Genomic DNA, 25,870 nt, shown 5'->3' with positions numbered 1-25,870 from the left:
GCTGGGGAGGGTGGTCGGGTTCCAGCTAAGTGAAACCCGATCACAGTGGCGGTGTTGCCTTTCTCCACAGTGGAGATCCCTCATCTGGAATCTGGGTAGAGCCTACTGGGCCGATGGATGTTTCTTGAAGGGTCTGTGGACGGTCTTGAGCCGGACGCGGAATGTGTGCTGGGGCACGGTGTGTCATCTGGGGCAGCGTCTCACTTTCCTCCCGTCCTGAGGACCAGCAGAGGGGGTGTCCCGGGTGCAGTTTTTCGGTCTCGATCTCTCGCTGCCTGCAACAATTATTTGGAGAGAACCTGAACTCCGTGTGCCAGGCGGCCGTGCGTAAGAAAGATGAGGGGTCTGCCCTCCTGCCCATATGCCCCGTAGGGTGGAGGCGGGGTAGCCTCGTGGGTGGGGACACATGCAGTCGCCCAGTGTGTCTCTCAGAAAGGTTCTGCAGTCGGTTGGATACTCTGCTGTGTCCGCTGTGTTAGTCTTAATAACTTCGAACAAAGGATCCCCTCCCCCGCTACGTTTTTATTTTGCCGCGAGCCTGGGTCACTGTGTAGCCAGGCCCGGGATGGAGCGAGGGGCCGGGATGCGCATGAAACAGCTAACTACACACGCTACATAAATCATTATGGATTTCGGTAGTGCTCTGGGGGACTTAGGACGCTGCTGTGGTAGAGGATACGAGAGGGACCAACCCCAGGGCCTTCTGAGAACCTGACACTTGGTTGGAGATGTGAGTCTGGGGCACCCAAGGGCAGTGATTTACCCAGAGGCTGATGCTCAGCTTTGTTTTCATGTATTTAACAATATACAAATGTACAAGGGTGTCTGGCCGGCTCGGTCAGTAGAGCGTGCAACTCTTGATCTCAGAGTCGGGAGTTCAAGCCCTACGTTGGGCGTGGAGCCTACTTAAAAACGTATTTACAATGTTCATTTTGATTTCTCTGACTCAAAAGTATTTTGAGAAAAAGTATATATATTTTTAAACTTTTGGGTATTTCAATACCCTTCTCTATCTTCTTAAAAACAAATTCTTTTTCTTGTCTGATTGCACTGGCTCAGTGCTTTAGTCCAGGGCTGAACAGGTGTGTTGAGAACAGACGTCCTTGCTTTGTTCCAGCTGGTAGGGAAACGCGTCCAGTCTTTCACCACGGAGTGCACTGTTTTCTGTGGGCTTCCTGTAGATTTCACCATCTTTATTCAGTTTCTGCTTTCACCGTGCTGTGGTCTGAGAAAACCGGTGGGGTTTAGTACCGTGCAGCGGTAGATAACACGAGTGTTCAGCAAGTTGCTGCATGTTCTGTGGAAATGTTGCAGGACGATTTCCAACCCCCCCCTTCTCCCGGGGTTGGGATTCTCACTAACACACGCTCTTGGGAGGAATGCAGAACACCAGGCCTCCTGACGTCTCACAGAAGGATGCTTACATGGGCCGAACTTCTCGCCAGAATATCATCTGTCTACAAAGTGCTACATTTCCAACGCCAAGACCATGTTCTCCGAAAACCTGCGGGGTCACTCCATGCTGGGTGGGTTGTAGGAGCAGAGTCGGGTTGAAGGAGCGCCTGGAAAGTTGAGCATGGTCCCAGGAAAAATGAGGTTGGCGAGAGGCATTCTTGGTGCGCGACCAGAGCCGTTTGCCTCTGGTTCGGACCCACAGTGTGAGCTTCCTGGCATGGCTCTAACAAATCACACATTCAGTGACTTAAAACAGCTGATTTCTTTAAAAGTTCTGGAGGTCAGAGGTCCAAAACCAAAGTGCTGGCGAGGCTATGTTCTTTTCGGAGAGCCTAATAGAGAATGTGTTCCCTTATCTTTTCTGGTCTCTGGAAGCCACTCAAACTCCTTGCCCCCACCATCCCCCTCTGTCCTCCCTGCCAGGAGCATGGGGTCTGCCCATCTCTCAGGACTCCCGCCCTTTGCCTCCCTCTTGTGAGGCCCTTGTGAGGACCCTGGGACCCCCAGGAACGCAGGTCACCCTTACCTTGGAGCGTTAATCACTTCGCAAAGTCCCTTTTGCCACAGGAGGTGAAGTATTCCAGTCCCTGTGATTAGGGTGTGTGCACTGTTAGAATGCCTTCAGGCTGCCCGCCACAGCTTTCCCACTTTGCTTTATGACATGGGGTGGAAGTGGGTTGGAAATCCTGCGAACCGGGTCTGCTGTGTAGACTCCCCTGACAGTAGAACTTGCTCACCGAAGAGGCTGCAGGAGGGAGACGGGGTCTTGCCCCTTCTTGTCCCTGTCACTGCTGGCAGCTTTGAGACTCAATCTGTGAATCACACCCTACCTTGACTCACACTTCTAGTTTTTTCCGTTTTCTCTGGTTGCAGTGAACATTTTGCAAGAATTCACAGACCAGCTTCATTTTTCACCTTAATAAATGAAATGACATGTCCTTTATTTTTTTTTAAGATTTTATTTATTTTTTTAAAAAAGTTTTATTTATTTGACAGAGATCACAAGCAGGCAGAGAGGCAGGCGGAGAGGGGGAAGCAGGCTCCCTGCTGAGCAGAGACCCGGATGCGGGGCTCGATCCCAGGACCCTGAGACCCGGACCTGAGCCCCCGCGGCCCGCACGGCCTCCGTGAGGGCTGCTTACGGGACGTTTATCTGAACAGGCGGCGGGCGGACCGGAGCTGGAGGTCCAATCCCGGACCCAGGCCTAGGGCAGACTTCTGAATCTAGTGGTTTCTGGAAGCTTAGTATTCGTTATTAATCCATGTTAAGCAAAAAAGTAGATCATCATTATTTTCAAGTTTATTAAATTCATTCCATAATCTTTCCAAAAACACTGTTCGTGAAGGAAGAGGCGACGCCGGAATCTGGGCGCGGCGCGAGCGGCCCGAGCCCCTCGGCGGTCCGGCCGCACCCCTTAAGGAATTAGGGGTTTTCAGGGCCGTCCCAAGGCGTCCCACAAACCACTTCGCCGTTTCTCGGTGGAAACAGGAATTCGTGGCCTTCGGGGCACCCGGCACTTCACACTGCAAGCCCCGGGGACGCCTCAGACCCGGTCCGCCCCGCAGAGCGCGGCCCCGCGGACCTCAGGGCCGCCCCGCCCCAACCCTTCCGAGCCCGGGGCCGCGGACCGGGTTAGCGACCTCCAGCCGGGGGTCGGGCAGGGGCGGGGCCTCCGGGTCAAAGGTCGCCGCAGCCCCCGCGCTCCCCGGCCTCCCACGCGGTGACGTCACCGTGGCGGGTCTTTGTTCTTCCACAAAGAGCGCGGGGCCACGGTGACCTCGACCCCAGGCCTTCCGGTCCCGTCCGTTCTCGTCCCGGCTCCGACAAGGGGCGCTCCGCGGGGACACTGAGTCGGGACCGCCCGGCCCAGCAGAAGGACGCGGGCTGAGCGCCGAGGAGCGGGGAAACGCCGGACCCGCCGCGCCGGGAAGGGGGTCCGCGGGGAGCGCGCGTCCGGAGGGGCGGGTCAGCCGCGTGTGTACGGGCGGCCTGTCACTCAGGCGCAGAGGCGTGGTCTTAGAGAACTGTCCAATCAGGGCGACAGGGGCGGTTCTCGGAGAACAATCCGGGGCTCCTGGGTGGTGCCCGGAGAGCTAGCCAATCAAGGGCTTGGATCCGGACCCCTGCCCAATCAGGGGCCCCAGAGGCGGGTTTCGGAAAACTATCCAGTCAGAGGCCCGGGGAAAGGGAGGTCCCCGATTTCCGTCCAATCAGGCGCGGGGGTGGGCGCGCTGGCGGCCGCGTGGACGTGGCTCTGGGCCGGCCAGGGCGCTCCAGCGCACCTGCTCCGCGCGGCCCCAGGTGTCCCGGGCGCGCCGCTCTCACCTGCCCGGCCCGGGGGAGGGACGCCCGGAAGCCCGGAGCCGGGCCGGAGATGGTGAGTGAGCGCGGCCCGGGCCGAGACCGGGAGGGTCTGGCTCCCACCGGCCAGAACCGGCTTCCTGCGGCCGCGGGCCCGGGGGTCCCCGCCCCCGGGGGTCCCGACCCCAGCCTCCGCCCTCGGCTGGGGCCTCGGGGACTCAGTCCCGGGCCGGCTCCTCCGCGAGGACAGCCTCGGGGCGTGGGGGCGGGCGAGGAGCGCGCGGAGACCTGCAGGGCCCTGGGCTCGGGGGACCCGCTCGCAGGCCCTCGGCCCCAGGGGACCCCGGTTCTCTCTCCCGGAACCAGAGTCCGGCGGGACGCTGCGCCCGGGGCCCTGGCGGCCTCCTGCACGGCGCGCGCGGGGGGTGGGCGGCGCCCTTGGTCCGGGGGCACTTCGGGGGCGAGACCCCGCGGACGGGAGACCCCGCGGACGCGCGTCCGGCTGCGCCCCTCGAGAAGCTCCCTGAGCGCGGCGTCGGGGGTGCGGAGCCGGCCCGCGCGTCCAGCGAACGGAGCGCGGGTCTCCGAAGCGGAGGAAAGGTCTTGAATGCCGGTTGTGAGGCGTTTTCACAGCGTCCCCGCGCGGAGCGAGTCTGCGGGTCAGTCCCCCCGTAGCGGCGCGTGCGGCCCGGGACAGCCGGCTGGGGACGAGGACGACCCGGAGAGCGCGCGTCCCTCCCGACGCGGCCGCGGGCCAGTGGACCCTTGCCCTGAGCGCGCGGGGTCGGCCCTGGGTGGCCAGAGCCGGAGGGGGGGCGGCGGGGGGGGCCGTCGGTGGCCGAGTCGCCAGTGTGTTCGCCGCCGCGACGTGGGGCCTCGTGAGGTCGGGCAGCCAGGTCCGCTCCCCTCGGCGACCCCGGGCTTCAGGCGCCGCTGCACTGGCCGGTGGCCGTGGAGGAGTTTTCTGGAAGGCCGAGGTCCGGCTGGGGGGGTTGCTGTCTTAGTGACAGCCCCCCCCCCCCGACTGTGCATCTTCTCTGCGTTGGTTTTCTTGCGCGGTTACCTCGCGGTATGCAGGGGTTTCCTTCCAGTTCTTCCGTGGCCTTGGTTTTACTTATTTAATCCTGATAGGGTTTGGTTTGTACCGTGGAACGCGTTAGCTTCTTAAAAATGGTTTCCCAACTTCCTGTGGCTGTGAATGAGGCGAGGAAGGGGGTCTGGTGGCTCAGTCTGCCTCTGGCTTGCGCTCCCAGGGTCCTGCGGTCAGAGCCCCGCATCGGCCCCTTGCTCTGCGTGGAGTCCGCTTTGACTGCGCTCTCAGTCAAATAAATAAATAATCTATTTATTAAAAATTTTTTTCAATTTATGTACAATAAATTTTAATAAAAATTTATTTTAGAAGATTCAATAATAAAATTGGGTTTATCCTGAAGTTTTATCCTGAATTCTTACTAAAGATCTACTCCGTGACGTCATCCTGTATATACAGGTTTCAGAATTAGGCACCAAGGCAGGTGTTTCGTTTCTGGTACTGTGCCTTCCTTGTTTCCTGCTGGGGCTGATCGGATCTCTAGGATAACGTTGTCTAACACTGAAGTGCTGGACAAGCCTGATTTCTCCCGAATTATTTTCAGGGAAATCGTGAGCTTCATACCATTTATACAGTCTTTGTTCCGTGTCTTTTCTTGGTTTTCCTTTATCAGTTATGTGTGTTATGTGTGTTACCATTGTTTCCCGACGGTAAGATTTTTAGTGTATGACTGTTGAATTTTATAAAACATGTTTTTGGCAACTCTTAGGATGATTACAGGTTAATCATATAAATTGATTTCAGTGTTTTTTATTTTATAATAAAGCATCAGCACAGGAACATGCTTATGACCTCGGTACGGTTGACACCTTGCAAAGCAATCCTCTGTGAGATGAAATCCGACCCTGGATGCAGACCTTTCACACCAGAAACCCCACTTGACGTGATGCCTGGGGCAGGGCCCGTCCCTCTCGGGAGGTAGCTGGCGTGTGGAGTCCGCAGGGGCTGATCTGCGTGTTTGTAGTTCTGCCTGTGCACTTCCCTGCACGCGGGTGTGTTGTTACACGTGTGCACTCACGTGTGTTTCTGAGCACTTAGACACCCATTTGCAGTGTGACCTACACGGCTACTTTCTGCTCTCCTTTACTCGGCCCTGCAGTGGGTCACTTGTTTGTGTCTGTGTCAGCAACGACACAGACGGATAAACGCACAGACACACACGTATGTATATACAGACCCCCTGGTGCCTTTACTGGGGCACATTTTCCATAGTACTTATGTTTGATTTCCTTATTTATCATTTTCCTCGGAGAGAATTTAAATACACAGAGTTCAGAATCTTTGTTGTGTTCTGTGCCGGTACGAGGACCTGTGTGACCTGCAGCCTGTTTTGGCCCACGAAAGAGCTAGAAGTCAGACCCTCAAACAGAGCAGTCCTGCGTGAGACTCGGCTTTGCTGGGAGCAGGAGCGCGAGGGTGTACGTGGACGAGGGCTGTCCACACGGCCCTGCAGACGGCCACCTCTCTTCTTACCACCGCGGGGGACGCCGTCACAATAGCAAAACCACCGTAAGGTGTGGGTCCAAGTGCAGGTGTTCAAGGACTGTGTTCTGCGTTCCCTCTGCTCTGAACCGGTGTACGTATCTGCTTTGCAGAATCCCTAGGCACACATAAACGAATGTGCGCAAAGCTTTTTTGCAAAGTCTTGCATATTTTGGGTTCTCAGTGCTCATTTTTAATATAGATTTTACTTGGGGCGCCTGGGTGGCTCAGTGGGTTAAGCCACTGCCTTCGGCTCAGGTCATGATCTCAGGGTCCTGGGATCAAGTCCCGCATCGGGCTCTCTGCTCAGCAGGGGAGCCTGCTTCCTCCTCTCTCTCTGCCTGCCTCTCCATCTACTTGTGATTTCTCTCTGTCAAATAAATAAATAAAATCTTAAAAATATATATAGAGAGATTTTATTTACTTATTTGGCAGACAGCACAAGCAGGCAGAGTGGCAGGAGGAGGGAGGGAGGGAGGCAGGTTCCCCGCTGAGCAGGGAGCCCGGTGCGGGGCTCGATCCCAGGACCATGACCTGAGCCTAAGGTAGACGCTTATGACTGAGCCACCCTGGCGCCCCCTCAATGCATATTTAAAAAATTAATATTGTGATCAAGTATTTGATGGTTTCGAGCTGGGTGTGTTGGGCGTCCCTGTCTCCTCCGTCTGTGGGGGTTGCTAGAACAAAAATGCTGCAGATTTGGTGTCTGGTGAGGCCCTTCCTTCTGGTTCACGGACAGCCGGCTCCTCACTGTGCCTTCCTGTGGCGGACGGAGCGAGGGCGCCCTCGGGAGGGCACTCGTCCCATTCCTGAGCGCTGCGCCCTCGTGGCCTGATCCCTTCCCAGAGGCCCCACCTCCCAGGCCCGTCACATTGAAGTTAGCATTTAACATGAATTTTGGGGGGCACAGAAACATTCGGTCTCGAACAGTTGAATGAACAGTTCAGCAGTCTTGAATATCTTTCAGTTCAGAGGTGCGTTAGGAGGACTCTGGGACCCAGCATGGAGTTGTGTTCACGGCTCTGATTATGACAGCGCGAGGGTACAGGGCACAGTCAGCAGACGGGAAATGTCCTGCGGAGACCAGGGGCAGAGCTCCAAGGGTCCCCTCCGGTGGCATCACGCAGGCTATGCTGAGTTCTCCCTGCAGCCGGGCATGACCGCACGTGGGCAGTGTTCTACGAGGGAAGCTACTGAGAGACTCAGCAGGTCTTTTAATGGGGGCTGGTCCTGGAAAGCCCCTCTGTGCAGCACGGCCCAGGGTTCCAGACTCTCAGAAGGAAAGCTGGTCTTCAGCACAAGACATGGTTTGCAGAAAAAGACACAAGGGGCCTCACCTAGCAGCGTGGTGGGAAGCCTCCCCAAACCCACGTCCCTGTGAACCAGCCAAAGGCCAACCTTGGAAGCGGGACCTCGTAAGGATAAGGACCCTCAGGCCTGTTCAGGTGTCACTTCTGAACAGCCCTGTGCCTTTGGCCCTTGGACAAGACCTTACAGCAACATCATCACCTGCAGTGCCCTTTGTAGCTGGGTGAGACCAAGCTAGGTATTGATTTTGATTGTACAGTTAAAGGGGTCCTGGACTTGCCCCGTTCAATAAATCCCATTAACCAGAAAGGTAAAGGTCTTAGAATGTTAGGGGGCCTCGTCATCACTGTTTCTGTATTTCACTGGTGTCCGTTCCCATAGGGCACAGCTCTGGCTGGAGGTTGCAGCCGGCCCGAGCGTCTCCCGCGGGTAAGAGGGTGTCCTGTGGGATGTGCGTGAGGCAGCCCGGTCAGCAGGCCCCCACGGTGGCCGGTTTTAAGTAACTCAGTCTGGTCCTCGCTTGGAGGGACTGCCTGTGGCGGTCAGGGTCAGACCCCTTGGTGCCCACGTCACTCGTTGGCCCACCTCGCCAGTGTGGATGGCATCGGGGGTGACGTGCGCAGAAGGAAGCAGACCGAAGGGCTCGATTTCGGATGGTCTCATCGGAGAACGAGGCCCTCCTCACTGGCCGCTGTGAGAGATCCAGCTGGACCACCCCGACATTTTCATCACCGAGGACCTCAGCCAAGTGTCCCAACTCCGCCGTCTTCCCAGAGTCAGAGTCCCGTCCGGGTCAGTACGGTGTGCGCGGAGGTGGAAGCAGCCCGCGGTGGGCCCCGGGGGGCGTGAGCTTACCGTCAAGTTCAGGCAGTTGGGGATCAGCGCTCCCCGGATCACTGGGGCCTTTCTTAGCAGCAGCAAAGCCCAGATACCGCACGGTCAGAAAGTTGGGTTCCGAGTTGTGTTCTAAGCCCCTGCTGTCCCGGGTCGGCGTCCACACGAGCCACAGCTGGGCGGTCGTCAGTCCGACGGTCAGCAGAATCGGGGTTTCACAATTGCTCTTGGATGAGCTGAAGACTTGCTCTTAAAGTTCCCAGAGTGTATCTCCGGGTGGGAATTGCTTGTCTCTTCATTGTTTCCCTCCTGTTTTGAACCTCCAGGAGGTAAAAACTCCGTTAAAAATAAATAAATAAATAAGTCATTTGCTGCAGAGACCCAGCTTGTTTCTAAGGCTTCGAGTTTAAATCCCACCCCCTGTACCGGTGGCACCAGGCAAGCAGGCCGGGTCCTGTCAGTACCTTTTCTCTCTACCCACGGGGATGGTCCCTCTGGCGTTTACGAAATCACACACGTACACCTGTGTCAGCTTGTATCTACGCGCAGGTGCGATAGCCACAAAGGAGAACCATTTTAAGGGGAAAAAAAAATCCCCTTCCCCTTTGTTCTAATCACAAGTTCATTAAAGCCTGTGTTCCTTTTGAACGGTTCCCGTAACACATTGCCGTGCACAGCGTGGCTTAAAAACTTGCTCTCAGAGTTTGGGAGGCGAGAAGTCCAAAATCAAGGGGGCAGGAGGACTGTGCACCTGCGCCTTGGGGCTCGAAGGTTCGGTGGCTCCCGTCCTCTGTTCATGCCTGCGTCTCCCATCTCTGCAGCCCCTCTGCGTGGCCGCTTTCCTGCGTGTCTCCGGCCTCACGCGGCGTTTTCTGAGACGGCCGCCAGGCAGCTTGGGTTGGGGCCTATCCCAAGGGCCTCGTCCTCACTTGGTTACACACGCAGAGATCCTTTTTCCAAGGAAGGCCACATTCACAGGTCCCGAGGGAGACCTTTTTGGGAGACAGTTGAAGCCACAGTGAGGCCCTGGGGTTAAATCAGCATTTACGGGGATGACATCTCAGCTGCCAAGGAGGATCCCGGCTCAGATGCCTACGGGAGGGCATGGCAGCCCGGCGGCAACCACGGGGAAGAAAGGGTAGAGGGTCCCTGCCCACTAGGACCTTGGTTTACCCCAGGTTTTGCTCCAGCTCTAGAAACTGATTTAACTTTTTTTCTCCCAACGCAATGCAAACTTTTCATATATATATGTATATATATGTTTTACTTTTCATATATATATGTATATATATGTTTTTTGCTCATCCGTCTTTTACCTTGGTAACCTGGGGGGCCCCTTCCTGCCTGGAGGAATGAACAAAAACCAAAGACATCACCAAAGCTGTGCTTTCTCTTCTCTTGCTCAGAGAGCATGGCCGGAAGCAGCCGGTGGATCCAGCGCCAGGCCTCCTGGGTCTGTTTCCGCCATTTTTACCTCACGTCAGCTCTTGCTTCACAGCAGCTCGGCTGCTTGCCCCCTTCCCCCCCAACAGGTGACTTCTACCCCCTGGGGCACCAGATCTCTGCCATCTCCTCCCTGGTCCCCCTCCTCTTCCCAAACAGTGCTTTTGCTATGTTGCAGCGAGTCGGGGTGTTCTAGCAAATTCCACCTCCGATGCCAGCTGTGATCGGTGTCTCCAAGACCACCCTTGTGTCCTGTTGGTCAGATCCCCATGATTTAGGGAACAAGGGAGGATATGGAGAAAGCCCCGAGGAAAACCAAGCGTCAGTTTTTTTTTTTTTTAAAGATTTTATTTATTTATTTGACACAGAGAGATCACAAGTAGGCAGAGAGGCAGGCAGAGAGAGAGGAAGGGAAGCAGGCCCCCCGTTGAGCAGAGAGCCCGATGCGGGACTCGATCCCAGGACCCTGAGATCATGACCTGAGCCGAAGGCAGCGGCTTAACCCACTGAGCCACCCAGGCACCCCCAAGCATCAGTTTTTAAGAGTTCTTTGCAGGCGGAGTCACCCAGAGTCACCCAGCCACGAGTCATGGGAACACATGGAATGTTGTCTGCTGGGGGGGCTCAGTAGACACTTGGTGCCTGGGGCGCCTGCTCCACACTTCCAGAAGGAAGGCAGGTTCAGTATTCACAATGTCATGGGCACAGAGGTTTAGACACTGGGTGATATCAGTCAGGGTGCTATGAAGCCTGAAATCCAGGCTCCCAGATACCAGCCTTGCCGGGAGTCCTGTCTAAGGATAGAGCTCAGGCCGGGGAGGACACGCGGTCTGGACAGTAGATGAGGGGAGTCATGGAGGGAGCACGGATCAGCCGACTTGGGAACCTCCCGTTGGTCTCTGGGCTAGTGATAGGGGTTTCCTTGTGATTTCCTACTTTCCTATTTCCTACTCCATTGAATAGGTAGATTTTGGCATCAGAACGTTGAATGACAGTATTGGCTGCTCATGGATGTCCATGGGTTAAGGAATTAAAACAAACAAACAAAAAAACCCAACCAGTGTTTAAAGAAAGAATGCAGTTCAGTGGTTCCTGTGTTCTTCGGGGAGCAGGGGGGAGGGCTGACATGCTCATGTGCCCAACAGGGGAGGGACACGGAAAGGAGAGAAATTGAGAGTATGGCCTGCAGGATGATGTGTGGGGGGGTGCGGCTTCTCGCTGGAACTTGATATGAGGGAGGGGTTCCTGTGTGGGAAGGCACTGCCTAATCCTTAATGTATTTTATAATCTTGGGCAAACTCAGTGCCAGGTATTTTTGACTTCAGTTTACTCCTTTGCAGGGTGGGAATTTTAACCTTATTCTCAAGGTCAGCAAGAATACTCTTCCATGGTTCTGGTGGAAAGAGCTGTTTTGTCCTCATATTACATTTGCTCTGTGTGTGTGTGTGTGTGCGTGCGCGTGCACACACGTGTGTAGGGCAGGTGCACAGAGAGTTGGGAGTGTAGGGAATGCATGCATCGGAGTGTTCACATCTGTGTCCTCTTTCCTGAGCTCTGACCTCTCAATAACTTTCCATCCCATTCCTGTATTACACAAATATATTAACAAGACTTCTTCCAAAGGAATTTTATCATTGAGCCAGCAGAAACGGTCTGCGTATGGCCTGGACTTCTGTAAGATGATGTAGTTAGCTGGCCTCTGCTGTAGGTGGATCCCAATAAGCCTCTCGGGTTTAGTGAGGAGAATGGAAGGAAAAGTTCCCAGTCCTTCAGTTTGTGCTTATTTCATAAAACCTCACCTAGGTTTGACCTGGGGCTTGACATGGCGCGTAGTGATGTCATGCGTAATAGGGAAGGAGTCAAAGTAGTTCGTGTCATGAGATCCATGGGTCTTAAAATGCAAACTTTAGTTTCATGGGCAGAGCATTTCTGTGATTTCTCAATGTGGTCTGAAACCTTTGGTTAAAGAAGAATGAGACTTGATTTGGTCGCCGTAAAAGTGTAAAGATCGGTTCCGTGGGTGGTGGAGCTATTAAATTTGTGAGGACGTGAGTGTGGACAGAGTAAGAGATCTGGTGAGTGAGTCATGGAGTGGATTTTAGGTGACCACAGAGTCTTATCTGAATTCCCTGTGAATCGAATCTGGTTGCTCAGTGAGTCTCAACTTTCCTTCTGCACATCTCTTGGGTGTTGTAGGACTCAGTGGTCTTTGAGGATGTGGCCGTGGACTTCACCTTGGAGGAGTGGGCGTTGCTGGATTCTGCTCAGAGGAAGCTCTACAGAGAGGTGATGCTGGAAAACTTGAAAAACCTGGCCTCAGTGGGTAAGAATGACCTCATTCCTTTACTTAGTCACTTAGAGAACAGGCATTTTGTGCACATCAAGCCTTTTTCAAGATTTGAACTGTGGAAGGGCACCTGGGTGGCTCAGTCCTTAAGCGTCTACCTTTGGCTCAGGTCCTGATCCCAGGGTCCTGGGTTCAACCCTTGCATCACACTCCCTGCTCTGCGGCGGCCTGTTTCTCCCTCTCCCATTCCCTCTGCTTGTGTTCCCACTCTTGCTGTGTCTCTCTCTGTCACATAAATAAAATCTTAAAAAAAAAAAAAAAAGATTTGGACTGTGGAAAGGGAGTATAGTAGTCATAAGACAGGGTCACAACCACCAGAGAGCTAGAATCTGGTAGTTTCTTCACGAGAAGGAGAATCTATCTGTATGGCTCCCTGTGTGTCATCAGTGAATATAGATTTCATGGGTCATTAAGGAGCCTGGTGACGTTTATTTAATCATGTGAGAATTCTGTGCTTATGAGATTGCTTACCACCTTGACCCCTTGTACTTGCTATTGGGGAGGTCCTGACCCAGCTAAAAACCTCCTCAGTGCAATTTTGACCGACAGGTTCCTTCTCTCTTTAAACCTTGTTCCCTTTTTGCTTTCAGATGATGACACTCAATTTAAAGCCAGTGGGTCAGTTTCTCAGCAGGATGTTTATGGGAATAAACTGTCCAAGGAACATAAAATAGCAGAGTTCACCAGAAATGATTCCTGGGCCTCTGTTTTAGGGAAAATTTGGGAAGAACTTAGCACTGAAGATCAGCACACAAAGCAGGGGAGACATCTGAGGTGAGTTGTGCTCACAAGAGAAAGTGATGTTCCGGGTGTGTTCTCGGTATGTCATGAGATTGAAAAAGCAAAGGAAACCCCTACAGGAGCCTAGATCAAATCTGTTTACTTACAGGACTTGTAGAGAAAGATTTCCTTAAATACGATGTTGATGTTGAGGGTTAAAAACATAGTTCAGTTGAAAACAATTAGGAGGAAAAGCCACATTGAAGAAACACGGTTTTCGTAATTCCTGTGGTTGAATCTTTTTCTGCGATATCCGTTTATTTTGCCTCATCAGGTAGGGTAGAAAGCCTATACATCCACTGAAATTGATGAAAATGTGATCCAAATACTTACTTGTAAATAGCAAGAAATCATTAATCAAACAGTTGTGTTAACCTGCTTCTCATTCTTCACAGAAATCATGTGGTGGAGAAACTCTCTGAAAGTAACAATCCATGTGGGGAAGGCTCCATTCGGATTCCAAGTGGTAATCTGTATCAGAAGGCTGTTGCTGGAGTGAAAGCGTATGAGTCTGGTGCGTACGGAAAAGTCTCTGTGCATCATTCCTCCCTCAAGAGCCACGTCGCCGTGCACACTGGGCACAAACCGTATCAGTGTCCAGAGTGCGGGCGGGCCTATAGTTGTCGGTCACACCTGCGAATGCATGCGAGGACCCACAACGGAGACAGAACCTATGCATGTAAATTATGTGGAAAAACCTTTCCTCGTACTTCGTCCCTCAACCGGCACATAAGGATTCATACTGCCGAGAAGACTTACGAGTGTCAACAGTGTGGGAAAGCCTTCATCGACTTTTCCAGTCTTAGCAGTCATGTGAGAACTCACACAGGAGAGAAACCCTATAAATGTAAGGAATGTGGGAAAGCTTTCAGTTATTCTTCAACTTTTCGAAGGCACATGATAACACACACGGGAGAGAAGCCCTATAAGTGTAAGGAATGTGGGGAAGCCTTCAGCTATTCCTCAACGTTTCGAAGGCACATGATCTCACACACGGGGGAGACACCCCACAAATGTAAGGAATGTGGAGAAGCCTTCAGTTACTCCTCCGCATTTCGAAGGCACATGATAACGCACACGGGGGAGAAGCCCTATGAATGTAAACAGTGTGGGAAAACCTTTATTTACCTGCAGTCCTTCCGGAGACACGAAAGGATTCACACTGGAGAGAAACCCTACGCATGCAAGCAATGTGGGAAAACCTTCATTTATCCCCAGTCCTTCCGAAGACATGAGAGGACTCACGGTGGAGAGAAACCCTACGAATGTAGCCAGTGTGGGAAAGCATTCAGCCATCCCTCGTCCTTCCGAGGACACATGAGAGTGCACACCGGAGAGAAACCTTACGAATGCAGTCAGTGCGGGAAGACTTTCAACTGGCCCATATCCTTAAGAAGACACATGAGGACACACATGAGGGAGAAACCCTATGAATGCAAACAGTGTGGGAAAGCCTTCAATTTGTCAGCTTGCTTTCGGGAACACGTGAGAATGCATCCTGGAGACAAACCGTATCAGTGCAAGCTATGTGGGAAAGCGTTCTTTTGCCACCTGTCCTTACAAAAACATATGAGGAGGCACACCGCAGAGAAACTCTACGAGTGCAAGCAGTGTGGCAAAGCTTTCAGCTGGCCTGAACTCTTGCAGCAGCACGTGAGGACACACACTGCGGAGAAACCCTACGAGTGTAAGGAATGTGGGAAAGTCTTCAAATGGCCCTCGTCTCTGCCAATACATATGCGAGTCCACACTGGAGAGAAACCTTATGAATGTAAGGAGTGTGGGAAAGCCTTCAGTTGTTCCTCGTCCTTAAGAAGACACATGAGGATACACACCACTGAGAGACACTACTTCGGGGATGCGGGAAACTCTCCCGCCGATGAATTCATGCCTCATGCATCAGGAAATCCACACCTGGAGAGAAATCTTACCCAGGCTGTAAATATGGTACCGCCTTTGTGACAACCTCATCAGAGTGGACCTATGGGCCGTGTATCTCCAGTTCTTTTACAGATGAACAGTTAGGGGAGAACTAGCTCTCCAAGTATTCTGAGCTGTCATTCAAAATTTTGCAGGTGGTGTTTCTTCCCTACATTTCCATAAATAAACCTTCTATCTTTACGGCTTTTGGACTCATGGGGATTTGAAGTGTGTTTTTATTATGTAAGTAGTTTTAATTTCTTTGCTCTTTAATTCTTGAAGGGGTTTCGTATTTGTTGGGATTTTCTCACTGAGTTAATGTGGCAGATACTGGATATCACCTCTTATACAGTTTATGCCTTACTGAGAATCTATGTATTTTGGCCAGAGGAAACTTACTGCTTTTTTTTTTTTTTTTTTACAAACAATTTGCAGAAATTTTTTATTCAGAGTTCTTCAAAAGCATAGTCTCCTGGAAATTGTTATTTTCAACCCTTTCTCTTTGCTCTTTGTCCTTGCTTGTGACTGGAAATTGGACAGTAGGCTTTTACTGAAGAGCTACTCTGTGACCTTGAGCTATAAGATACAGAATTGGAGGTGGGTCCTCTGGGTTGTGTTGTCAATGTGGGAACGTTGGGAACCACATTTCCCTTCCCTTTATGAATATGTGGTCAAATTTACCAGTAGCCTAACTTGGCATGGGATTTGGAAAACAGAAGTGAAGAAGCCATTTCTGTGTTTAGAGGCACGTTAAAGTGTGAGAGATGCAAAAGGGCTTTGGACCTCAGCCCGTTTTCCTGATCTTGGCCCTGCCAGTCAAGGGTATCATGAAAAAAAATGCCGTGTGCTTGAGTCCCATTTTCTTCAGAGTTTTGTAGGCTTCCATGAGTATCTCCATGAGCTGTGTATCAAGGATCCACTTGTATGGTCTTGCACTCACAATTTGGATATTCCTGCCAACTCTGATGTGTTCTCTAGTCCACTCATTCTGACTCAAGTTTAGTGCTCTTCTCAGGTGCTATGATCCCCCTTTTCTCTAGATTTTCCCTTTCGTGTATAAGGTCTAATTTTTCTAGTGAACACCTTATTTTCAGTACTTTTAGTGACTCTGTGGTCCTGTTTCTGCCACGAAAGCTACAGTGCTGCTACAGAGCCAAACAGCGCTGAGACTTTGCTAACCTGTTGCGTTTTCAAGTGTGCTCATTTAGTCCTTTGTGCGACGAAAAGAACCTTCATGTATTAGATTTTGGGAGAGCTGAATGTTGTTCCTTCGTATGGGCTTAACTATTATGTTTTTTTATGTCGTCAAACACAGTATATATTTTATTTTCAAGGAAAACCATTTGTAGTTCTGTCTTGCATTTTCACATCACTCATGTATTTACTGTATTACTTTCCTAAGGGCCGCAGTAATAAAGGACTACAACTGAGTGACTTAGGGCAACAGAAATTTTGGTCTGACAATTCGGAAGGTAGAAGTCCAAAATCAGAGTATTGGCCGGACCCTGCTCCCTCTTAAGGTGCTAGGGAAGGATCTGTTCCAGGCCTCTCCTAACTTCATTGGCTTGTGGCAACGTAACTCATCTTCCCATTGCTTTCTGCATGCATGCATGTTTATCTCTTCCCGTGGCATTCTTTTTATAGGGGCCACACACAGCAAGTTAGGGCTCACCTGATTTCGATATCTCTGCCTCTCCTTATATCTGTGATAGCACTGTTTCTAAATAAGGTCACATTCTAAGTACTGGGACTAGGACTTCAACGTACAGATTTTGGTGGACAGTTCAACCCATAACACTACCAAATGTTACCCTCTTTATCGTGTGCTGCGAGAACAGATTTAAGAAATTCCATTGCAATTATGGATTCCAAATCAACTGTGATTTTTTTAAAAGTTTTATTTATTTATTTGACAGAGAGAGAGAGAGAGATCATAAGTAGGCAGAGAGACAGACAGAGAGGAGGAGAAGCAGGTTCCCTGGTGAGCAGAGAGCCCGATGCAGGACTCGATCCCAGGCCCCTGGGATCATGACCTGAGCCAAAGGCAGAGGCTTAATCCACTGAGCCACCCAGGCACCCTCAACTGTGATTTTATTAAGCATTATATGTTCCAAGTCTGTATTTCCAGGTGCATACAACTTAAGGTATTTTGTCATGTATATTTTCTTTTTATTGTTACATAAACATGTTATTAAAGTGATTTCTTATTCGTTGTTAATAAAACCTTAAATAATTGTTTTGTCAAAACTTTATGACCCAGACTGCTGAGAACACGCTTGTAGTCAATGAAAATTGGATGCCTTGAATTCAAGCAGTTTGAATGAACACCTGAAGGGCAGTAGGATATATTAGCCAGAGGCTGTTTGGAAGGATAGATTTTCAGATTTGGGCTTGTGTTTGGTGATTGTTGAAGGCAGAAATAATTGGATTTAGCTAATTGAAATTGGTAAAGCAGCAGTCAGTCATTATTGAGAAGATGGGATTTTTAAAAAGAGTTTACTTATTCAAGAGAGAGTACCAGTTGGGGTAGGGGGAGAGACAAGCAGACTATGCCCTGAGCACAGAGCCTGCTGCAGGGCTTGACCCATGACCCCTGAGATCATGACCTGAGCCAAAACAAAGAGTTGGACATTCAACTGAGTGAGCCACACAGGCACCCTGAGAAGGGGGGAATTTTTTTTAAATTTTTATTTAAATTTAGTTTAGTTAACATATAGTATATTATTAGTTTCAGGGGTAGGATTTAGTGATTCGTCAGTTGAATATAACACCAATACTGATTACATCAAGTGCCTTCCTTAATCCCATCACCCAATACCCCATCCCTCCTGAAGAGGGGAATTATTTGAAAGGGTTTTAATTCCAACAGTTTACATACAGTGTTACGTTAGTTTCAGGTGTACAGTGTAGTGATTCAGCACTTCCATACGTCACCCTGTGCTCATCACAAGTGCACTTCGTTATCCCCATCACCTGTTTAACTCATCCCCCATCCGCGCCCCTCTGGTCACCAGCAGTTTTCCATAATTAAGAGTCTGTTTCTTGATTTCTCCTTTTTTTCTGCTTTTGTTTCCTAAATTCCACCTATGAGTGAAATCATATGGCATTTGTCTTTCTCTTACTTAACTTAGCATTATACTCTCTAGTTCCATCCTTGTTGCAAATGGCAAGATTTCATTCTTTTTTATGGCTGAACAACCCATTATGTCTACACATATGTACATATGTATATGTATATGTATGTGTGTGTATACACACACACACACACACACACACACACACACACACCATATCTTCTTTTTCCATTCATCAATCAGTAGATACTAAGCCTGCTTCCACATCTTGGCTATTGTCGTTTCCGTAGTGTAGTGGTTACCACGTTCGCCTCACACATCTTGGCTATTGTCAATAATGCTGCTATAAACGTAGGGGTGCGTGTATCCTTTTGAATTAGTGTTTTTGTATTCTTTGGGCAAATACCTAGTACTGTGATTGCTAGTCCATAAGGTAATTCTGTTTTTAACGTTTTTAAAAAAAGATTTTATTTATTTGACAGAAATCACAAGTAGGCAGAGAGGCAGGTAGAGAGAGGGGGCAAAGCAGGCTCCCCAGTGAGCAGAGAGCCCAGTGTGGGGCTCGATCCCAGGACCCTGCGATCATGACCTGAGCCGAAGGCAGAGGCTTAACCCACTGAGACACCCAGGCGCCTCTGTTTTTAACTTTTTGAGGAATCTCCACACTGTTTTCCACAGTGGCTGCACCAGTTTGCATTCCCACCAATATGGAATGTGCCGGAGTGTTCCATTTCTTCACATCCTCACCAATACTTGTTTCTTGTGTTGTTGATTTTAGCCATTCTGACAGGTGTGAGGTGATACCTCATTGTAGTTTTGATTTGCATTTTCCTGATAGTAAGTGATGAGCTTCTTTTCATGTCAGTTGGTCATCTTTATGTCTTCTTTGGAGAAATGTCTGTTCATGTGTTCTGCCCATTTTTAAATTGGATTGTTGAGTTTTGTATGTTCTTTATGTATTTTAGATACTAATCCTTTATCAGATATGTTATTTACAAATATTTTCTGTCATACCGTAGGTTGCCTTTTAGTTTTGTTGATTGTTTTCTTTGCTGTGCAGAAGGTTTTAATTTTGATGTACCCCCAACAGTTTATTTTTGCTTTTGTTTTCCTTGTTTCTAGAGACATATCTAGAAAAATATTGCTAGGGCCAATGTCAAAGAGGTTACTGCCTGTGTTCTTCTAGGGTTTTTATCGTTTCAGGTCTCACATTTAGGTCTTTAATCCATTTTGAATTTATGTTTGTATATGGTGTAAGAAAGTGGTCCAGTTTCTTTCTTTTGCATGTGGCTATCCAGTTTTCCCAACACCATTTGTTGAAGAGACCATCTTTTCCTCATTGGATATTCTTTCCTGCTTTATTGAAGACTAGTTGGCCATATAGCTGTGAGTCCATTTCTGGGCTTTCTATTTTGTTGATTTATGTGTCTATTTTTATGCCAGTACCATACTCTTTTGATTACTGTAGCTTTGTAATATGACTTGAAGTCAAATTCTGATACCTCCAGCTTTGCTTCTCTTTTTCAAGATTGCTCTGGCTATTCAGGGTCTTTTGCAATTCTACACAAATTGTTTGTTACACACAAACAATTGTTTGTTCTAGTTCTGTGTAGAATGCTGGTGGCATTTTGATAAGGATTGCATTAAATGTGTGCATTACTTTTGGGTAGCAGACATTTCACAATTATTCCAGTCCATGAGCATGGAGTGTCTTTCCATTTCTTTGTCATCAGTGTTTTAGAGTTTTCAGAGTACAGGCCTTTCACCTTTTTGATTAGATTTATTCCTTAAGTGTCTTGCTATTTTTGGTTCAATTGTAAATGAGATTATTTTCTTATATTTCTCTTTCTGCTTTTTCATTAATGCTGTGTAGAAATGCAACCGATTTCTGTACATCAGTTTTGGGCCCCACAACTTTACTGAATTTATCATTTCTAGCAGTTTTTTGGTGGAGTCTTTTGGTTTTCTATATAATATCATGTCATCTGCAAATAGTGAAAGTCTTACTTTGGGACGAGGGGAATGTTTAATCATTTCTGTGGTTTGGAGGTGAGCTTCGCAATCTGAGTGACATATAATAGGAAGGAAGATACATTTGACATCTTCAGATGGGGAAGATATTAACATTTAAAGGAAGAGAGGGTGGAAGCTTTTGTTTTAACGATCCGCACTCCAGCAGCTCCGTTTACTTTTCCAGGTATCATTTCCATCTGTGCAGACTTCCAGCATTTGCTAGGGAAGAGGAAGAAATGTAGTACCTTATTTTATTAAAGAGTGTACAATCTCTAATCATTTCCTACATGCGCTCCTATTTTCATAGCACCTCACTTCTAAACATTTCACAGTTTAATGTGATGTGATAATCATTTGTATCTCATTTTACCCTGCCACTCCATCAGTCCCTCCTCTCACACAGATGAAGACAGTAAAATATGGGAGCACAGAGTTGCCCAAACTGAAAATAGGTCTTAAAAATGGAAAGCCAAGTTTAAAGGTTATCTGTGCTTAATCTTGGCTGGGAATTGTCACAGATTTAAAACAGTGGAAGCCAGGTGTAATTGCTGAGTTTTAGAACAATGGCATCAAATTTTCAAAAAAAAAGACTCCTAAAGCTATACAAGCATCCCTTTTATGAGACATGGAAAAGACAGCTATAGGGAACTAAGATCAATGGCTAGGAGTGGGGGATTTGAGAATAAGTGGGCACCTGTGTTTTGAGAGTGATGGTGTATTCTTTGTTGATATCTCTGCATTTATGAGAACTCAGAACTACACTTTAAATAGTTTTAGTGCATGTATATTAAAAATAATAGAAAAACAGCAAAAACTTTGATTTGCAAAGGGAAAATCTAAATTACAAGCATAGATCTACACACCTCCCACCCTCCCCTGAACTATTTTGGAGTCATTCTTAAGAAGCGAAGAACTGAGTATGGACTTGGACCAAGACACCTTTCTTGGAACTCAGACTGAAGTTAGGAAACACCCACAGTGAACACGTTTGCCCTCATTTCACACTCACAACTAGATAGAAGCACAAGTGCTCCTGGAATCCGTGTTTATACCAGGTTCCTCCAAGTCAGATGTTTGAGAATGCTGTGGTCTGCAACATCAAGGTGTCCCCCTACGGAAATCCTGCGTGGGGACATCCTTGTCCTCGGCGTCATCATCAAGTCTTTCAAGGGCCTGTCTGCAGGCCATCCAGCCCTAAGGGTGCACAAGCCCCATCCTGGGTCTTCTCGCAGATGGATGTCATCGGGGCTCCGCACTTCTGTTGGGAAGTCATGGCAGCCCCACTGGGCTGAGAGACCAGCAGAACCCAGGTGTCAAGGCCACATGCCCCATGGCCACAGCTGCCCCCACTCCCACAGGAACATGTGCTCAGCGCTCCCTAAGTCCGTTGCGTTTGCTTTCAGTGAGGTCACGGATGTTTTGTCAGGACCCCCACGTAGGTGCACGCTCACTCACACCTGCTGTCCCTCACTCACCTGCGCAGAATTCCGGAATTGCCTGCGCCGCATAGGCAACACCTCAGCTCAGCACCCGCCTACCCACCGCCCATCTGAGACCCCAGCACACCTCTCCAAAGCACATGCACATTTCCACCAATGCCTGCACCTGCGTTCTGCATGGTCTTAGCCCCAGTTGCCTGTGGGAAATGGAGGTCTCCGGAAGAGACTCGGCAGATGCCCAGAGACCCACCCTTCAGAGTCCTCCCAGCATGCAGCGGGCCCCACTGAGAAACGTGCCTCTGAGACACCTGGGATTGCAGCCTATGCGGAAGTACAGAAGTACGCAGGCGCGTGTGGGCGGGGCGGACGCCCAGAAAATGCTGTATACGGGAAGGGGAGGTGGAGTCCTCACCGCTTAGGCTTCAGCGCGTAGTACCGGCTCAGTTCTGCAGGATACCTCTATGGCTGGGAGACGGGTGGGATGAGCTCCTGAGCTCCCAAGACCCCGAGGCGTCCACTGTCAGAGTCTTGGGGATGCTGCCAGGGCCACCAGTGTGGATGGAGCAGGGTGTGGGGGCACAATGAAACCAGCAGAGGGGAGGACTGCTGGGAGGACTGCCGTGCGGGACGGGATGGCTGCCAGTCTGCAAGATCGACACCACTGCTGCCCTCACTGAGCTTCCATTTGGAAAGCGATGACAAAAGCCCAAAGGAATGATGAGTAGGTTTCTCAAAGAATCCCAAAGCAGCGGGGCTGGGGGAGATTGGGGAGAGTGGGGGCTGGACCGTCATAAACCCTGCCGTATCAGGTCCCTGACACTTCTTACTCAGGTTCCTGTCTTGTGTTTTTTTTTTTTTTTCCTTTAAGATTGTATTTATTTATTAGCGAACACGTGCATGGGAGGGGCAAAGGGAGAGGGAGAAACAGGCTCCAGGCTGAACAGGGAGTCCTATGCCCAGTGTTCAGTCCCCAGACCCTAGGATCATGACCTGAGCGGAAGGCAGGTGCTTAACCAACTGAACCACCCACGCGCCTCTCCTGTCTTGTGGTTCTTAGGGAGAGAGGTTTTTCCCCTTACTGCACAGGTTCAGGAAGTGTGAAGTTCCCATTGCAGCAGGAGAGATCTAAGTAAAATATATAAAGTAGCTGATGTTGATTACTTGTAAGTAATTAGAAGAGAGCTGTTGGGTGGGTGGTTGCAGAAGGTCTGGCTCTGGATCCCTGGGAGTGGATTACTTTCTCCGGAGACATCATCTTTCCTGGGTGTCTTGAGTGTATCTGCTGGGATGTGTCCACGTTTATGTCCCAGTGACAGTTTCTGTGATTTTGTAGGTCACTGCAGCACGTGCGTATATCTAGGAGAGTTCAGGTGTTTGAATCGTGGTTTCTCTGGGCAGGAGATTCTGTTATTGTCCATATGTATTACTGCATGGCTATAGTGTTTCTCTGGGTTTTTCCACAGTCGAGTTTATGGAAACCCAAATACACAGCACAGATGGTTAAAAGTCACTTGTATTTAAGAGGCAAATACTTACTGTAATAATACATTCTGATGAGATATTTAAAAAGAGAAAGCTTCACAATAATTTTTTGTAGGTTTTCATGAATTCCAGCATTCTGTAGAGCGCTTAATCCTACATTAACAGTGTAGCCCTTGCTGGCAGTAATTTGGACCTTCCTAGAATTTTTCACACCGATTTCCTTCCAAATATGTTGATTTTTACTACAAGATTCTAACACCAACAGTGGTTCAGATAAACTCTTGAATGATAATTGACATATGATGGAATATTTTAGATTGTGATAATTGTGTAAAACTAAATGAAAAGATGGCACTGAAATGGATCCCCAAAGGGTATATAAGATAATACAGTGACAGAATGGCCTCCTGTTGCTTGTTTTTACCTGTAGAACACGGAGGATAAATTGTTATGTGGCAGGAGTATAAATAATTTACATTTCAGTTTGAATTTTTTCAGTCTTTGAAGAATTGGTTTAATTTTGTATCATTATTTTAACAACATTTTCTTTCCAAATATTTAAAATTCATATCATCTTATTTCCATAAAAAAAGGAGATGCAAGCATCGCTAACCATTCATGCATGAAAGATTTTTTTAAAAAAGATTTTTATTATTTATTTGAGAGAAAAAGAGAGAGAGAGAGAGAGATCATAATGGGGGGAGGGGTATAGGGAGAAGCAGGCTCTCTGCTGAGCAGGAAGCCTGATGCAGGACTGGATCCCAGGACCCTGGGATCATGACCTGAGCTGAAGGCAGACGCTTAACCAACTGAGCTAACCAGACACCCTGAAGACTTTCTTGATCCTTTGTTGTTTGTCTAAATTCTTTTCATTCTCTGACCTTCTACAGTACATAATAAATGGCATATGTTTGCTGACATCTTGTTAATTGTGCAAATTTTATAATTTGTAATTTATTATAACTGTGTAAATAACTACCAGTCATATTTTCCTTATTATATGCTGAAGTAAGCACTTATTTTCATGTTCATAGGTCCGGCTTGGGTGGGTTGTGACAAGTGGTGGCTCTGATCTAAGTATGTCCATTCTGGGGCTGAAACTGAATGGATAGCAACCAGCTCAGCCAAGGTTCTTCATGATGAGTTACTAGAGGAAAAGAGGAATGCCAAGTGCACAAGCATGTTTCAGGGTTTCTCCTATAATATTTGTTGATCTTAGTATTGACTTAAGTAAGTGCCATGGATCAAAGTGGAGGAAAAATTATGGTTTTGTTACCAAGAGGACATAACTAGATTGTTTTACAGGGGACTGAAAAATCTACCACACTATCCAAATATCCTTTTAGGAAAGGGATTGCTTTAGACAGCATAATTATAGAGACTGTACCAAAACTTCCCTTTGTAAGTAAAAACCATACATTTCAATTTACTATCTCCTTTATATCCAATCTACAGTTTCCTTAGCATATATTTTTCTTATTAATGTAATTTTTGAATATAATAAATCATGTAGAAATTTTCATACGTGTCTTCTAATTGCATCTGCATGCTGATCTTTAACATCTTCTGTTCCTATTATTTGCGGATAATTGCAAGTTAGATCTACAGGTTTGACCATTCAGGTCTGATATTTTGAGGAGAATAATTTAGATAGTATTTGAGTATTTCCAACAGGATGCACGTAGACTCTGGCAATGTTGTATACATGCGACAAAGATGATCGCTGTGTATTGGCCCTTTGTGGTTTATTTCTTCATTGCAAATCAATGGCTCAAAAGCCCACTGGTGCCAAACTCAAATTTTTACATATCTGATTGTTTTAAACATAGCTCAAATAAGCAGGTTTTTAGCTATTTAGAGCCTGCTTACTTTTCATACCCCACAAAACTCTGCCCAACAGCTGCTGGCCATAAATAGGGTAATCCCTGTAGCTATAAAAGATCCAGGCTGCTGCCACCCTTTGGATGTCTGTGATCCAAAGACTTCTATCTGGGCTATAAAGGGATGTCGCCCAAACATAGAAGTCTCTTGATTCCCCCTCTTCCCTGGAGTTTTCTTCCTTCTGGGTAGTAGCTCCTTTGCCATTGCCTTTGGATGGCCTCATGCTGTGAGGGGCTTTCCCTAGAAGCAAACTTGACAGAGTATTGCCTAAGTAAAGCTCACTTGTGCTCCCACTTTCTGTGCTCATGCCCTATTCCTGGATCAGCCTCAAAATCTCAAAAAGGAAGTGATTTATTTTGTGATGTAAGCCAGCCTTGATGACCATTACCGGAGCATTCGAAACTCTTGTGAAGGGTTACTTGAAAAAGAAAGCATGTATTTCCAGAATATAGGGCAGACCATCGAATTAGGTGGCTTAAATATATTTTCATAGCTTTGGAAGCTACATGCCTGAAATCATGTGTTAGCAGGGCCATGCTTCTTCTGACACTGTGTAGAATTGTTCCTTGTCCCTTCCTAGCCTCTGGTGGAAACCCTCAATCCTAGGCATTTCCTGCCTTGAGCTCCATCACTCCAACCTCTGCCTCCATCATCACAAGGCAGTTTCCCTGGGTGTCTTTCTCTTCATATATTATCCTCACTGTATAAGGACACAATTCACATTGAATTAGGACCCACTCTAATTGACTTCTTAACTTGATTACATCTGTAAGGACCCTATTTCTAAATAAGTTCACACTTTTTATTGGGGTATTTCTCATTGCTTTGCCAAAATTCTTCATGTATTCTGGACACAAGTGTTTTCTGAGCTACATGATTTGAAAATATTTTATTGGTGTCTGTGGCTTGTTTTTTTTTTGTTTGTTTGTTTTTTGCTATTTTTAATGGTGTCTTTGGGAAAGTAGTTTAAATTTGAGTAAGTTCCAACTTTTTAATTTTATTCAATCTTGATTTTGGTGT

General features: G+C 48.3%; 1 protein-coding gene across 1 annotated transcript in view; it reads left to right on the top strand.

Moving 5' to 3' along the window:
- Positions 1-15,365, top strand: part of LOC122910270 (zinc finger protein 555-like) — a 28,643-nt gene extending 13,278 nt beyond the window's left edge. The window contains exons 6-10 of the mRNA XM_044254922.1: positions 3,022-3,176; positions 3,671-3,833; positions 12,111-12,237; positions 12,852-13,035; positions 13,437-15,365. Coding sequence (XP_044110857.1) covers positions 3,022-3,176; positions 3,671-3,833; positions 12,111-12,237; positions 12,852-13,035; positions 13,437-15,003 — 2,196 coding nt within the window. The 3' untranslated portion in view covers positions 15,004-15,365. The remainder of the gene's footprint in view (positions 1-3,021; positions 3,177-3,670; positions 3,834-12,110; positions 12,238-12,851; positions 13,036-13,436) is intronic.
- The last annotated feature ends 10,505 nt before the right edge of the window (positions 15,366-25,870 follow it).

Source organism: Neovison vison, chromosome 6 (assembly GCF_020171115.1).
Source record: "Neovison vison isolate M4711 chromosome 6, ASM_NN_V1, whole genome shotgun sequence".
NCBI lineage: Eukaryota > Metazoa > Chordata > Mammalia > Carnivora > Mustelidae > Neogale > Neogale vison.
This window is presented reverse-complemented; position numbering and strand designations above follow the sequence as displayed.